This window comes from Corvus moneduloides, chromosome 7, assembly GCF_009650955.1.
Source record: "Corvus moneduloides isolate bCorMon1 chromosome 7, bCorMon1.pri, whole genome shotgun sequence".
NCBI classification, from domain to species: domain Eukaryota; kingdom Metazoa; phylum Chordata; class Aves; order Passeriformes; family Corvidae; genus Corvus; species Corvus moneduloides.
The window spans coordinates 39339753-39353091 of NC_045482.1; the positions used below are offsets into that span (position 1 = coordinate 39339753).

The 13339-nt window shown below is 39.4% G+C and overlaps 1 protein-coding gene across 1 annotated transcript in view; it reads left to right on the plus strand.

Annotated features, from left to right (window-relative positions):
* The window catches only part of TANC1 (tetratricopeptide repeat, ankyrin repeat and coiled-coil containing 1), a 63051-nt gene that overhangs the window by 16824 nt on the left and 32888 nt on the right, over positions 1-13339 (plus strand). Inside the window, 2 exon segments of the mRNA XM_032115445.1 lie at positions 251-325; positions 11592-11795. Of these exon segments, the coding sequence (XP_031971336.1) occupies positions 265-325; positions 11592-11795 (265 nt within the window). The 5' untranslated portion in view covers positions 251-264.

Genomic DNA, 13339 nt, shown 5'->3' on the forward strand with positions numbered 1-13339 from the left:
TGTGGAGAATGCTGCATTATTCCTCTGTACCAGAAGACAGCAAACTCTTAGTTGCTTAGTTCAAGTATTAAAACATTCCTTGCACATCAGTACTTTGCTTAACCAAGTGATATTGTAAGAAATAAATGTGGCTGCCAGAAAGTTTCTGCTAATTACCTCACTGTTTTATTTGTATTGATCCTGTCTGTATTTTGTTTCGACTTGTGGGCATGGACATTGCATTTATTTTTGTTTCTCTCCATTACTCTAGGAGCAACATTTAAAATGTTAAAGGCCGTTCTAAAAAAGAGCCGAGAGGGTGGAAAAGGGACCAAGAAAGACCCAGGTATGAATATTAATGCAATGTTTTATACCCCAGATGAGTTGTGCACAGCAAACCCAGGACTGTCCGTTCTGTGGTGCAGCGATGCCCATCCCCGGGGCAGCTCTCTGCCCACCTCCCCCAGCTGCTGCCTGCGGAGCAGGCGCTGCAGGTCTCAGCCTGCCTGTAAGGCGGATCCAGTGCACTTATTCCTGCATCACCACCGGGCAGTACGGGTGAGAGCAGTTGTTCCTGGTTGTTGCCCTAGAAATACTGAGAGCCGGCTGTGTGTACTATGCTGCCAGCTCCTACACGGCCCGGGGCCAGGCCTGCCGAACCCTCAACTACAGAAATGCAGTTTAAACTGCTTATTCATTACAATATGAAAAACCTCAAAACTGGTTATGTATTATGGGCAATAGAATTTTTATTATGTATGTCTTTTGAAAAAAAATAATTGAATTAGTGAGAAGTTATTAAGCTGGTTATCAGGTTTCTACTATGTTCTAGTTTTTGCTTTAACTACAGAGATTTTTTTGAAGGTCAAGTTAATCATTATCAACAAATCTTACTTAAAATAAAACTTATATTACTATTAACCATAAATTTAGTAGGCCACTACTTACCTGCATTACTTTCCAGGAAGAAGGGTAACTAAGAGCTCCCATTGCTATTTTCAAGGGCAGAGCAGGCCCAGCAATGCTTGTTGAGGAGGAGCAGTAGTTGTAGATGTTCCAGGCGTTGGTGAGTGGTGTGAACCTGCCTGCTCTGTGCCAGGCATGCTGAAGTCTTTCCTGCAGTGGATGCAAAGCTCATGGACCTGAGTGAAAGTTACTTGTTTTTCAGAGTTTTATTTTTAACTTCAAACTATTAATGTAGACTAACATTCCTGATTTTCTGATGAGTTTGATCCTGAATTATCCCTAAGAGTAAATTTATGCTCTTTGGCAACGCGAACTTCTTACTCCCAGAGTAAAATATAAGTAAATCCAAATATTTCTTAAATGTATAAAGAACAGAGCATAATAATAAAGCTGCCACATCCTTATTTATTGGAACTTGTAAAACAACACAGTCTTATTTTTTTGGAAAGCAAGTTATATATGTGTCTGGCATTTCAGCTTCTAGAACTATACAGTTACACTGAGCCCTACAAGGGGAGGGTATTTTCACTGTTCTTTTGCAAAAACTGGTTCTGAGCTCATCTGGCAGGTAATGTGTTGTTCTTCGGGAAATTTTTGTGGTATTGTGAAGTTTGCACTCTGCCACAGTTCCTTTCGAAGTGACTGAATGATGGGAGCTATGCTGACTAGAAAAAACATTGACACGCGATCAGAGATGCACAGAAATGATCACAGAGCAAGACGAAAGGCATCCTGTTAATTTTGTGTGTGCTGCTGACTTGAAGTTACCAGCTGGGGTTGTTTAAACAGAGTGGGCTAAAGATTCCTGTGGTGAGGCTTTCACTGGTACATTTTTTCTTAAAATACTAGATGGGAGTTGGTTTAAGCTCAGAAGGAATGGAGCTCTGACCAGGCTTTGATTAAAATCTGAAGCTTGGAAAAGCCTTTTTCCTGTAGGTCAGAAAGCATGTTTTTTTATTTTAGGATCTCATGACATCTGTCTGGATTAATGTGTGCAAAAGAGGATTTTTCTCTCTGTTTTTGCAAATATATTGTTGCTGTATTTCTGAGCAGTGAGGGAAGAGTTAGAGAGTGGGAAGTTTTTTGGTTTAATTTTTGGTTTGGTGCGTTTGTTTGCTTGGGGTTTTTTGTTGTTGTTTTTTAAGCAGAGCTCTGGAGTTTCGTGTATTAATTAGATGTTATGGAAACCAAGTATTGAGAAAAATTGGTGGTGAATAATGCCTGACTGGTGAGAGCTAGAGCAAGGAGGAGTTCAGGAGCAGCTTTTTAAAAGAAAGTAAATAATTTTTACTTAGGGTTTCAGAAATTTTGGCTTATTTTGCATTTGAAGGTGATGTGAAAAGTTTGGAAAGAGATGAGTGCATTTTGTTCTGTTCTGTGTTACATCCAGGACTTCCTGTGAAGTTATGTCCAGTTTATTAGCTTTCTCTGTTGTTCCAGAGGACATTCCAGTTCTTTCAGCTGTAACACATTTGTCCACTTTTAGAAAAGATGTGAAGCAAGGCAAAGAACATTGGTCTTTGTAGAGCTTATTTTTGCTCACTTGTCTCCCTGGTCTTTAAACTGAAAACAGTGAGAAATTGAAGGGGTTTTTTGATTGTAGAGTTGTCCCACTTCAGGGCCCTTTGGATATGGAATAGGAGCAACAGCTTAAAATTTCCTGCTCTCTAAAGAGAGTTGAAATGCACCCCAGCAATGGGAGCTGACTAGAGAGATAGGACAGATGCAGGTACGGCCATTCTTCAAAGTGCTGTTGGAGAGAGGAACGTGATAGTACATTTAGATGCTTCTCTCAGCTCTGCGGGCACATGGACTTGATTTTTTGCTTATGAAGTTCTGAAAAAGTTTTCAGGTTTTTCAGAGCTTCCGAACGTGGAAGGAAGGGGACAGCGCATCTCAGTAGGGCCACCCTGAACACAACTGGAAAGACTGCCATGGTCTTTTTTCAGTATAGTCATGGTTTAGGAGTGATGCTGAGGAGCTAGAAGGTAGTAAAATCCATGTGGGTCATAGTGGGCAGCCCAGCCAGCATAGGAGGGACACCAGGGTGATGGGTTGCAGCTGTGCCTTGACCACACGTGACAGTTTGGAGTCAAATTGGAAGGGGTTTAGGCTAAACTGCAGCAGCTTACTCTTAAACTGAAGTAACCCCAGTTGTCCCATGGGTTACATGAAAGGAACGCCTGGAAGTGTGCATAATTCAGATCTGAGCGGGATGATTCCTGTTTGACTGAATAGAACTTCCTGTTTGTGTGTTAGCTCTATTTTATGGGTTTTACAGCTGGATAGGCTTGTGGAACTAGTGCAAGTAGGAATGGTGGTGCTTTTTTCTAGATTGAAGGCAGGCGCAGCTGTAATATTTAAAAATGTAAAAGGGTTAAAGGACAAAAAGAAATTAGGACTTTTCTTAACAGTAGCTCGTGTGGATTTTAATGTTAGAATTTCTCATTTGCCCTGACTTAAGGGCTTAAGAGCTGAAGCTGTGCATAACATTTTTGAAATAGCTGCTGGGAATGTTGATTGCAGTTTTTAATAGATTTTTAAATTCAGGGTTATCTTGAAAAAGAGGGTTGCAAGAATTTGTATTGATGCTTTGAGAGAGAGACTGAAGTGCTCTGCTGAAGGGTTGTAGAACATCTTTGTAGAAATAACTTCTGCCTTGATCAGGTGGAAGGCTGTCATGTGGGAACGTCACTTTTGGGAAAATGATGCCTCAGGAAGCACCAAAAGCAGTAATTAGGGGTACATAGTTGGGCTCAGACCCTGCAGGTGCTTCAGTAGAAATTCTTCTACAGTCATTTTGTTGAAAAGGAGTTTATTTAGATGTGGCTGGGAGACGTTGATAGCTAGGTAGTGGCTATTGTAGAATTAGGTAAAATCTAAATGAAGCCAAATTAGTGTGTTTAAACATGCACATATGTAATTATCAGTTTGTGCAAACATACGTGAACACAGGTGAAAAGAGCTGTGTTGGCAGCAAGTTATGTCTAGAATAGCTTTAGAAAGCAAAACTTACGGAATGTATTTCTAAATGTGGATTTGAAGACAAGGTGGTATCCTACTTAGGTAAACAGATGTGCCAAACAAACAAAATTTCAAACAACCCAGACATACAACTTTTTCTGCATACAGATTTTTTCTGGTTTTCTGCAGCATGAAGCAACCTGTCTTTACAGCCCTTCAGACATAGTTATTTCCATACAACAGAGATAACTGTCTATGAGTTGATTTTTCTTTTGCTTTGTCCTTCCTTGCATTAGTGATGTACGTACTTCGTAAAGGACAGAACCTGAGGGGGAAAAACCCACAGTCTGCACCTATAACCTTAAAGAAACAGAAAACTATTTTGGGAATGTTTGAAACCAAGCAGGAAGAGGGTAAACAGGAAGATTAATTTTTGTGTCCCAGAAAGTAATAGGTAGGTTTATGTGTCTCACATACATTGAGCTGGAAATGTACAGCAGTTACTCACACAGTTTCCCCTTGTTTCTCAAGTTTTTTAGTCAGTCCCAGAAACAAAGTAAAAAGTGGTACTTTCTCCTCTTTGTCAGTTTATTGTCGTCAAATAAATATTTTCTCTTTAAACTCTTGCAAAGTTTTCAAGTCCTCTAGAGATTCCCTGGGAGGTGTCTCTCCAGTGGGATTGTGACAGAGATGTCTCATCTTGTGACCTCTGCTGAGGGTGCGTGTTCTCTTTCCTTGCTCTTTGCCTTTTGCTTTGCTTTGTTAATGGACTTTATTTTCTAGATTTAAGGTAATCTCAGCTCTTTGTCTTTTTCTGCTGTGTGTTTCTTTCTACCTACTGTAGAACTGTGTCTTTCTGTGCTCTTGCCTGTGTTTTCATTGTTGAGGTTTACTTGTTGTCTAATTTATTTCCTTGAGGTTTTTAACTTGGCCTCTGTAACCACAAAGAGATTTTGTGCCTTTGGCCTCAGCTGAAAGGAGCTGGCTGTTTTTATTTTAGTATAGCACAGAAATTGTGTGTGTTAGTGACACAGTTCAAGCAATCACATCCAGAAGACCGTTGTTCAAATTAAAGTTCTACCAGATTACCTGTAAGTCCTATCTATGCCTGCAGTGAGGTGAAAAAGAATATACATAAGAAGCTTCAGAATATAAACAAAAAATACTTCTTAATTATGATATGGTTTAGGAATTCTACAGAGCTACTCATTCTTAAGTGCTTAAAAATACTTCAGAGAGAAATTTGTATTAGTAATTCCTGTTGGGTTTCTGTACTGCCAGCTGCTTTCCAGTATATAATTACAGTTGTTTTCTTTAACTGTCCCAAAGTCAGCAACTTGCTTGCATTTGAGAATCTGCCTTTTTTTTTTTTTTTACTTACTAAGCAAAAGCTCATTCAGTATAAAATACATGTAATGTATTTTAATTTAAAAAGAAAAGAAAATCCTGTATTTTAAATTTCTGTGGAACACACTCAGTTATTTCAGATGGTTTTCTAGTAGCATGAGCATTGTCATTCTGTTGACCCAATATCAGGCCTGAAGGAACACGAATAATGGCAGTATTGTGCTTAGTTTGCAGTGTCCTTCCTGCGCTAAATCCCATCAGAAGTTGAACATCAAATGTAGTACATGGTATGCATGAAAACTTCATTGATGTCAGTAGAAATTCAATGTGGTAAGTAGTTGGGACTTTTAGGTTTTCCAGTTTCAAGGCTTATTAGACATTAATAGTAGTGCTCAAATAACAAGGGACAGATTATTATGCCAACAAAAAGGTAATGTTTAGAATGTAGCAACATAGTGCTTTAAAGGCAGAGAATCCGGAGAAACAAGATGGGTGGTTTTGATTTCTGAAATAAAAATTACTGAAGTGCTTATGGATTTGTATGCATCAGACTTTCAGTGATTGCCTGCATATTTGGATTTTTTAAATTTGGTCTGCAAAAAGGGTCCATATTAATAAATCTTTCTTGTGTCTTGTTTGATTCAGATCTGGTAGATCAATACTCTTTAAGACCTAGTTTACATTTGCATTAGTTTCCTTCTTCTTGTATTCAGGTGTCTTTGTGTAAGTATCTTTGACTTAAATACGCGTGTACAGAGTGTTGAATGTTTGTAGAGTGGATGCTTTACTTCTGCATTATATTCCATTGTAGACTGGCATATCATTAGTTACTTTTGTTTGTCTGCCGTTCCCTTTAGGAATATTGTATACTGATCAAGTTGGATGAAATCTGTGAATTTGGAATTTCCTCTCTTTTATTCACGTCAGATACAATTAAGAAATTGAGATTATACTTAGTATTCTTTTTCATAAGTAAAATGTCTTTCAAAGGCATGAGCTGTGATCCCTCATATGAGGTTCCACCATCCCTGTTTTACTTTCTTTCATTTCAGCCAAGGCCCCTGTTAAAAGCCTGATGTGCAGCACCGGGGCAGCACTTGGAATGATAAACAGAAATGTGCTGAAATTCACTGTCACTGGGTTTTGAGTTTTGGTTTTTTTGGGTTTTGGTTTTTTGATTTTTGTGGTTTGGGGTTTTTTATTATTTGGTTGTTGTTTTTATTGCTAGTGGCCACTAAATTGCTGCTCTCAAAGAAAAGTGAAGTTGTTATGCAGAAAAGCCTAACCTTTTCTTAAGACCCAGACCCACTATTTAATCCTTATTTTAAAACTGACTGTTTTAAGAATTACTTCCCTGTAGCAGTAAAGGTTTGATTCTCAGCTGACCATGGTCAGCTAAATGCGTGTTTGAACCCCCCTGTCTTGCATAACATCTCACTCAGCATTTCTGACTAATACACTCTGAACCCAGCTGAGAGCATCTAGGTTTCAGGTACCATTCTGGAAAATTGAAAGGCCATTAAATAAAATAAGTTTGCCGTTTAAAATCTAAACATGCAAATTCTGTTGGTTTTTTCTGTCCAAATTAGGCTTTGAATTTTAAGAGCAAAGGGCATTTGTGGTGCATAAAGTACACATCCACTGTCTGGAAAATTGAACTTGGAACGGAATACTTTTAAGTTTCAGTTTGACTTTTTGTTGTTACTCTAAAAATACCTTGCAACAGAAGAAGCATTGTTTCATGCTTAAAATATGGAGCTGTTTTTGATTATCCTGTGTTGCTTTGCCCACTTTCAGCTGCTCTTGTCAGTTATTTAAGAGCTTAAGCTTTTTTGCTGAGCATTGAGTATTTAATGTGGTGAATGTCTTTTCAGAAGCTAATTCCAGTGATGTATCCCATGTGCATATAAACACCTCTCCTCAAAAAAAGATCCTGCCCTTGAAACACGTATGCAAATTACTTCAGTGGTCTGAATAGCCTCTATTTTTCACTGTTTTCTTTAAAAATTGATTGGTTTTTTTAAGAGATACAGGAGAACATTAATATTTTGTGGACTGCTGAAGTAATCCAGGGTGCAGAAATAAATGCCAGAAAGTGAGCAAATAATGTCAAGTACGAGCAGAGTTGGCAAAGGTTCACCATTTAAACCATTTATTCTAATTTTACCTGGGTTGTTTCTCACTCAGTGCACTTCACTGCTTCTTTTTACTCAGGCTGTAATGTGTTTTCTTCCCATTCCATGCTAGTTTCTCTCTTTTTCTGGTCTTTCCAGAGTCTCAAGAGCAAAAGAATTAAATGTTGCTCTTCCCTCATGCATGTATTTTCCATGTCAGCAGCCTGTGTCCTGTCCCAGAAGGCTGGCTATGGATGGCTCCACTTGGCAGGAATGGTTCTGCAGCTCCTGGTAGGTGTTGGTAGTGGTGTGACTGGATTGCCTTGTCCTAACTGGACATACTGGGACACTGGGCTCCCCAGGCCCTCCTGGATTGCCCTCTCCCGAAGCTGGACTGGCTGTGTATGTACAAGCACACACACACACGTAAGCCTTTCAATTTTGAAAGACACAGAATCTTTAAAGGGCAATGGTCAGTGTTTTACAATAAAAATGAAGCACCTTATACTCAGTCACTGAGCCCTGTTACAGAGTTCTGTGTACACTTGCCTGTCAGTTCTGTTGAAAGAGCATTAGACCTACTGGGTTTGGTAATCCTTAAACAGTTTCTTACTACGTAGACATAGAGAAGATGCCTTTTTCTGGAAGGGGCTTTCCAGTTTGGATGTCTTTCCTTGTTCTTACTGTTTTCTTTTTCCCACATATAGTTTCCTTCTGAACTTATCTGTAAGGTCGTATCTTTTCTTAATATTTGTTAGGGTGAAGCACATCTTATGAAGCAGAATGGAGTTTAAGACTGTCAGTAGTAACGTGTGAGCACATTGAAGTGTTGGATTTGGTGGTGCTCTTCACTCTATGGGACTCACAGGGAGCCTTGGTCAGCAACAGCATCCTGCAGTGTTAGCACTTTTTTTTTCTTTTTAAAACATCTTAAGCAGAACTGCAGAATTTAAGATTTCTGTTGTCGCACAATTTTATATCAGATATTTTTCTTAAGTGGGTTGAGAGTCTTGTTTCACTTCCGTCAAAAGGTTAATGGAGAGAAAGACGAAACAGGCTATCCCGAAAGGGCCTGTTGAGGGAATCCATGGAACAGAGTTTGTTCTGTGGCTACTCTCAGTATCCAGGATCAAGGAGGCTGCACGTTCATTGTTTCAGCTCTCGTTGTTGCAAAAGTTATGGTCCTATTCCCTTATGTTAAAATGATCTGAATTCCCACATCCACATCAAACTCAGTTTACACGTTTTTTGGTAACGTAGTTGCCATTCTTCTGGTTTCTAAGCAACTTACATTGAGTGAAGAATTAGATGCATTTTATTATGTTTAATATTGATACAGACTCTGTGAAGGTTTCCATTTTAGTTATCCTCCCTATTTGGTAGGACTTTAATCTTAAAAGTTCAAGTTCTCTTTTGGAATATTAAGCTCTGCAAAATCATTGCTGTAGTCAGCCATCCTTGTATCTTTTCATATCTAAAGGAAAAAAAAGTAGTCTGTTAATCAGATTATGCCATTCAGTTGCATCCTTAGGTGCAGCTAAATTGGGATTTGATTTTCGTTCTCCAAGCTTTTCGTGTGTGGTTTTTAAAGCTTTTAAGTTGTTTCTGTGGTTACTTTAACTACTGAGTAAGAACTCCAGCGCTGATTGATGCTTATGAAAGGTTTTTGTCCAGAGGCTGCTTGGCAGTGGAAAATGTACAGCTCGGAGGTTTTAAAAAAATGAAAGTGAGGTTTCACGGCACCTTGCCTTATGTGTTTGTTTGACACTAATGAACTTGTGAGAGGTCATCTTCCACTCCAGAACTGACATAGCCAGCTTTATACTCAGGTAGACACCAGGCAATGTCATGTAATTTCAAAGTATTGTTCTGGTAGCTAAAATATTTTAAATTACTAACCTTTAAGTTAGTAACAAGTAATTTTGGGGTTTTGTGTTTATCAGTGTGTGGCATCTGCTAGTATCTCAGCATTGTAACAAATTGTATTTTGACAGGTATTTCTCATGTATTTTTCTAGTATTGTTTCCCTAATGTTAAATTGCTGTGTGGGAAGCATAATCTATTATCAGGTGGATCCCACAAGCTCGGTAACTTTGGGTCTGTCTTGTCATGTGTAGATCCAGGTATGTTGTGGGAATTTTCTGTTATTTGGATGAAATGTGGAGATTCATGATCAGTCCAATTTACACAAAATAGAAAGTGCAGGATTAGGGTAAATAAAATCTACAGGATAGATTTAGAGACTTAGGAAAGGATGATCTAAGCATGTAAAAAGCTTGCCACACCTCATTATCCCACATGTAATTGAACTGGAGGCAGCCATAAATGAGGTTCCTTTTGCCGATATGGACGCTGCGCTGCAGGGGCCACACGTTTGTGGGTGCACCCGAGATGCTGCAGGCTTGGTCTGTGCTGCGGAGCCGGGAGCCCTCGCTGAGGCCGCGCTGCCCTGGGCAGGGCCACCGCACTGGGAGCCCCTGGCAGCCTGGCCCGGGCATGGAGCCGGCCCTGCTCCGTGCCCCTGTGTGCTGAGCAAAGGGGAGCCTGGGACAGGGGCTGCACCAGCCTTCCACTGGAGCTGCTCTTGGGCCCCGAGGGGAGTTCTAGTGGAAGAGCTGGTTTGTGCCTATGGCTGGGGCAGCATTCCAGGGACTATGGTGTACATGCTCTGCTGGTTCTCTGCTATTCCTGGTCTGCATGGTTTCTGAGCTCCCAAGTGTGGGGTTGGTCTGTTACCTTGAGTTAACAGCTTTTTAAAAAGGGCCTGGAGAAGCAGGGTTCTGTTCCTCCTTTTTTGGAATGATACTTGTCTAGTAGGTGTCTGCTATTCCCTAGTTTCGTAACTGTTTTACATTTATAACAGGAGTTTTCCTGCTTCAGCAGAACACAGTACTGTTCAAACACATTCACCATCACTGAGGATACAACACCCTTAGGCTGAAGCCAGTATGGTTGGGTTTTCTCAAGGTATGGGTTTTGCTCCAAAGAGCTGTTCTGTCTGAACACCATGGGGATATGAGTGGTAATGTGCAAAGGCTCATTGTAAAATTAGGAAATTAAGTGATTGAAAAGGGGAATTTCTGTGGTACACATTTTAGATTTTTGTCTTTTAAGTCATACTGCTCTCAGAATCTTGAGTCATGGGAGCCTGCTCTCCACAGCATCAGAAAAAAGAAAAACCAGAGTACTGCTGGAACAAAAATTGCTAAGATGCAGTAGTGTCTCTGTATATTGACTGTATAATATCTTTGCAGTTGCTGTCATGATCAAATACTCTAAACTTACTGATTAGAACTATTTAGCTCCATCCAGCTCTCTTCCATGTTGTAATGTTTCATATACAATAGAGAAGGATAAATTAATTCAAATTGCAAAAATGTACTAAGAAGGCAATGAATTACACAGATTGTGCCATCATAAAAGGGAAAATAGAAATGAAGGAATTGCAGGTGGATGAGTCAGCAGTCCTCCTGAAATATGTACAAATTCCAAACTACAGCCTGGATATGTATCTAGTAAAAAGACAAGAATTCCAGTATTTTCTAGTTATATTTAGCTGCATTACCATTCTACTCTGTTTTCAACACCTTTTGAAGCTAACTCACATATTCTGTATTGAAAAATAAAGAATAATATCCCCAATGTTAAATCTGTGTTTAAATTGGTTGTTGTTAAAGTTTAATTTTCAGAAGAACAGAGAAAGAAAATCCTTAGCCTCTTTATTCCCACTGAAACTGGAAAAACAAATCTTAAGACTGCCCACCTCTGAGTGTGTCTGTTAGTAATCTGCCTTTTCATTGCATGTAAGGGGTAGCCCAACCCTCCTTTAACTAGTTCAGTAAACAATATTTCAGGTGGTCCTGACTTTCAGGCTATTTCAGTGGTGCTAAAACACCTTTTTAGCTTGAAAAATACTTTTATCTTCATAGGAAACTTGATGTTAACCGTAAGGACGAAATCTGGAAAGTACTGACTCTGTTGAAAGTGAGGTTTTTCTTCCCCCTTTTTGTCTTCATTACATTAAATTAAACCGTTGCTTAGTTGTGTATTTACATTTTCCCAGTGGTTATCTGGATTCTGCAGTGGAGGGAGCACAGTAGGGCGAGTCATGCTCAACTGTTACTGTCAAATGTTTTCCTGTGTTAAATACTTCAATTTCAATGCAACTCTAGGCTGTTTATTTTGGCACATCACCTAATGATGACAAAATTTTATTTTTAGCAGGTGACTGCTGCCCAGAGAATGCCTTGCAGGTTACATCAACATCTGGCCACAATGCAGATTTCCCCACTGGTGACCAGCCAGGCTCCCAGGACACTTACAGAACGAACTTGGCCAAAGGAGTCTCAATGTCACTGCCGTCCTCGCCTCTGCTGCCACGCCAGTCCTATCTGATGCAGGCAAGAGCAAACAAGAAGTCTCCAGGTAAGATGAAACAATGAGCACCTAAAATCTTCATAACATGTTAACTCAGTTATTGATAAATGTTGCATAAAATAACATAATAAAATCCTATTAAACTTTTGCAGCAAGAGCAGTGCAGTTTCCAGGCTAAAAAAGTAATTGGTTATTAAATAGAACGTATTATTTCATGTGGCAAAAATTTATTCTAATTGGTGTTGTAAATACTTACACTGAAGTGTCTGAATATGATTACAACTGGTTATTTATGGTTAGTGTATCAGGTGGAGGACTGCTGCAGAAACCTTTGTTTGTGCATGTGTTAGTGACTGTGTAAGAGTGAGTGTTGTTTGCGGCTTTTACAGTTCATTTATTTTACTTGCATCTCCATACACAAATGTATTAATAGATAAATTGCTGTGGAAGTGACAAGAAAGTTGTTCATTTTCAGCAGTTGTGTCCTCAGTGGTGCCTACACACTGGTGTGTGACCCAGGCTAAATATGGGGCTCTATCGGGCTCCTTTTATCAGCATTCTGTGCATAGAAATCATTCCAGCACACTGGCATCACTTGGGTTCACTTGAGTCAGAGTGGGAGAGGCAAGTGAAACTGTCCATATTCCTATTGCCTGTGGAGACACTCAACAGGTTTGAGTTTTTAAGGTCTGGGAACTGAGTTCAAAAGCTGGGATTTGTCAGCACAGAAAATGCTGAACAGTTGATAAGTCATGACCGAAGAACCATATTCCTGATGACTGCAAAGTCATTCCACTGTGATCCACAGCCAAGGGAAAAGACTTTCCTGAGATGCTACAGTGCTGGGAATGCACTGGCATTTATGTGTCATTATTTTGTACAAAGACCTAACCAGGTGGTAGGAGGTTGACAGAAACATTGTGCTATTCCTTTGACTTTCACCAAACTCTAGCTAATGGAAGATGATTTAATATAAATTAGCTGTCTGGTATCTGGGACAAGGGTAGTAACAAGGATTATACCAGTGTCCTGGTTTCAAAATTCTCTGTTTCAGTAGCATGACAGCAAGTTACAGATCTTTCAGGATATGGTGAGTGAAAGAAGAAAGGATTGCACAGGAAGCTGAAGTAGTGTTCTGAAGTCGAGTTGTAGTGATGAAGTTGCCTAACAATAGTAGAACAAAATTCTAATTTCAGTCCTCTCAGTTTACAGATGAAGACAAAGCAACTACTTAGAGATGTGGTTTTTGGTGTAGATTAATATCGTTAATATTTTTTTGAAGTCTTTGAAACTGTAATAGGGCAGAAGAAAAGATTGTCCCTTGCCACATGGTTATTGATTCTGCCTTTGTTCTGTTCATACAACCCTGGCATGTTGATGGTCAGGTATATATCAGGTGATATCCTTGCATAATTTATTTCCCTGAAATAAAATTCTGTTTAGTGGCTGTTAGACTGAAACAATACACTGTATGTATTCTCAATGGTAATGATTAAAGAGTATGCTCACTATGAGATACTCGGGTTTTAGTGAAGAGTTCTTCATAGTTTTTTTCTTGAGTCTGAGTTGTTCTAGTTAAAATTTTTGATTAG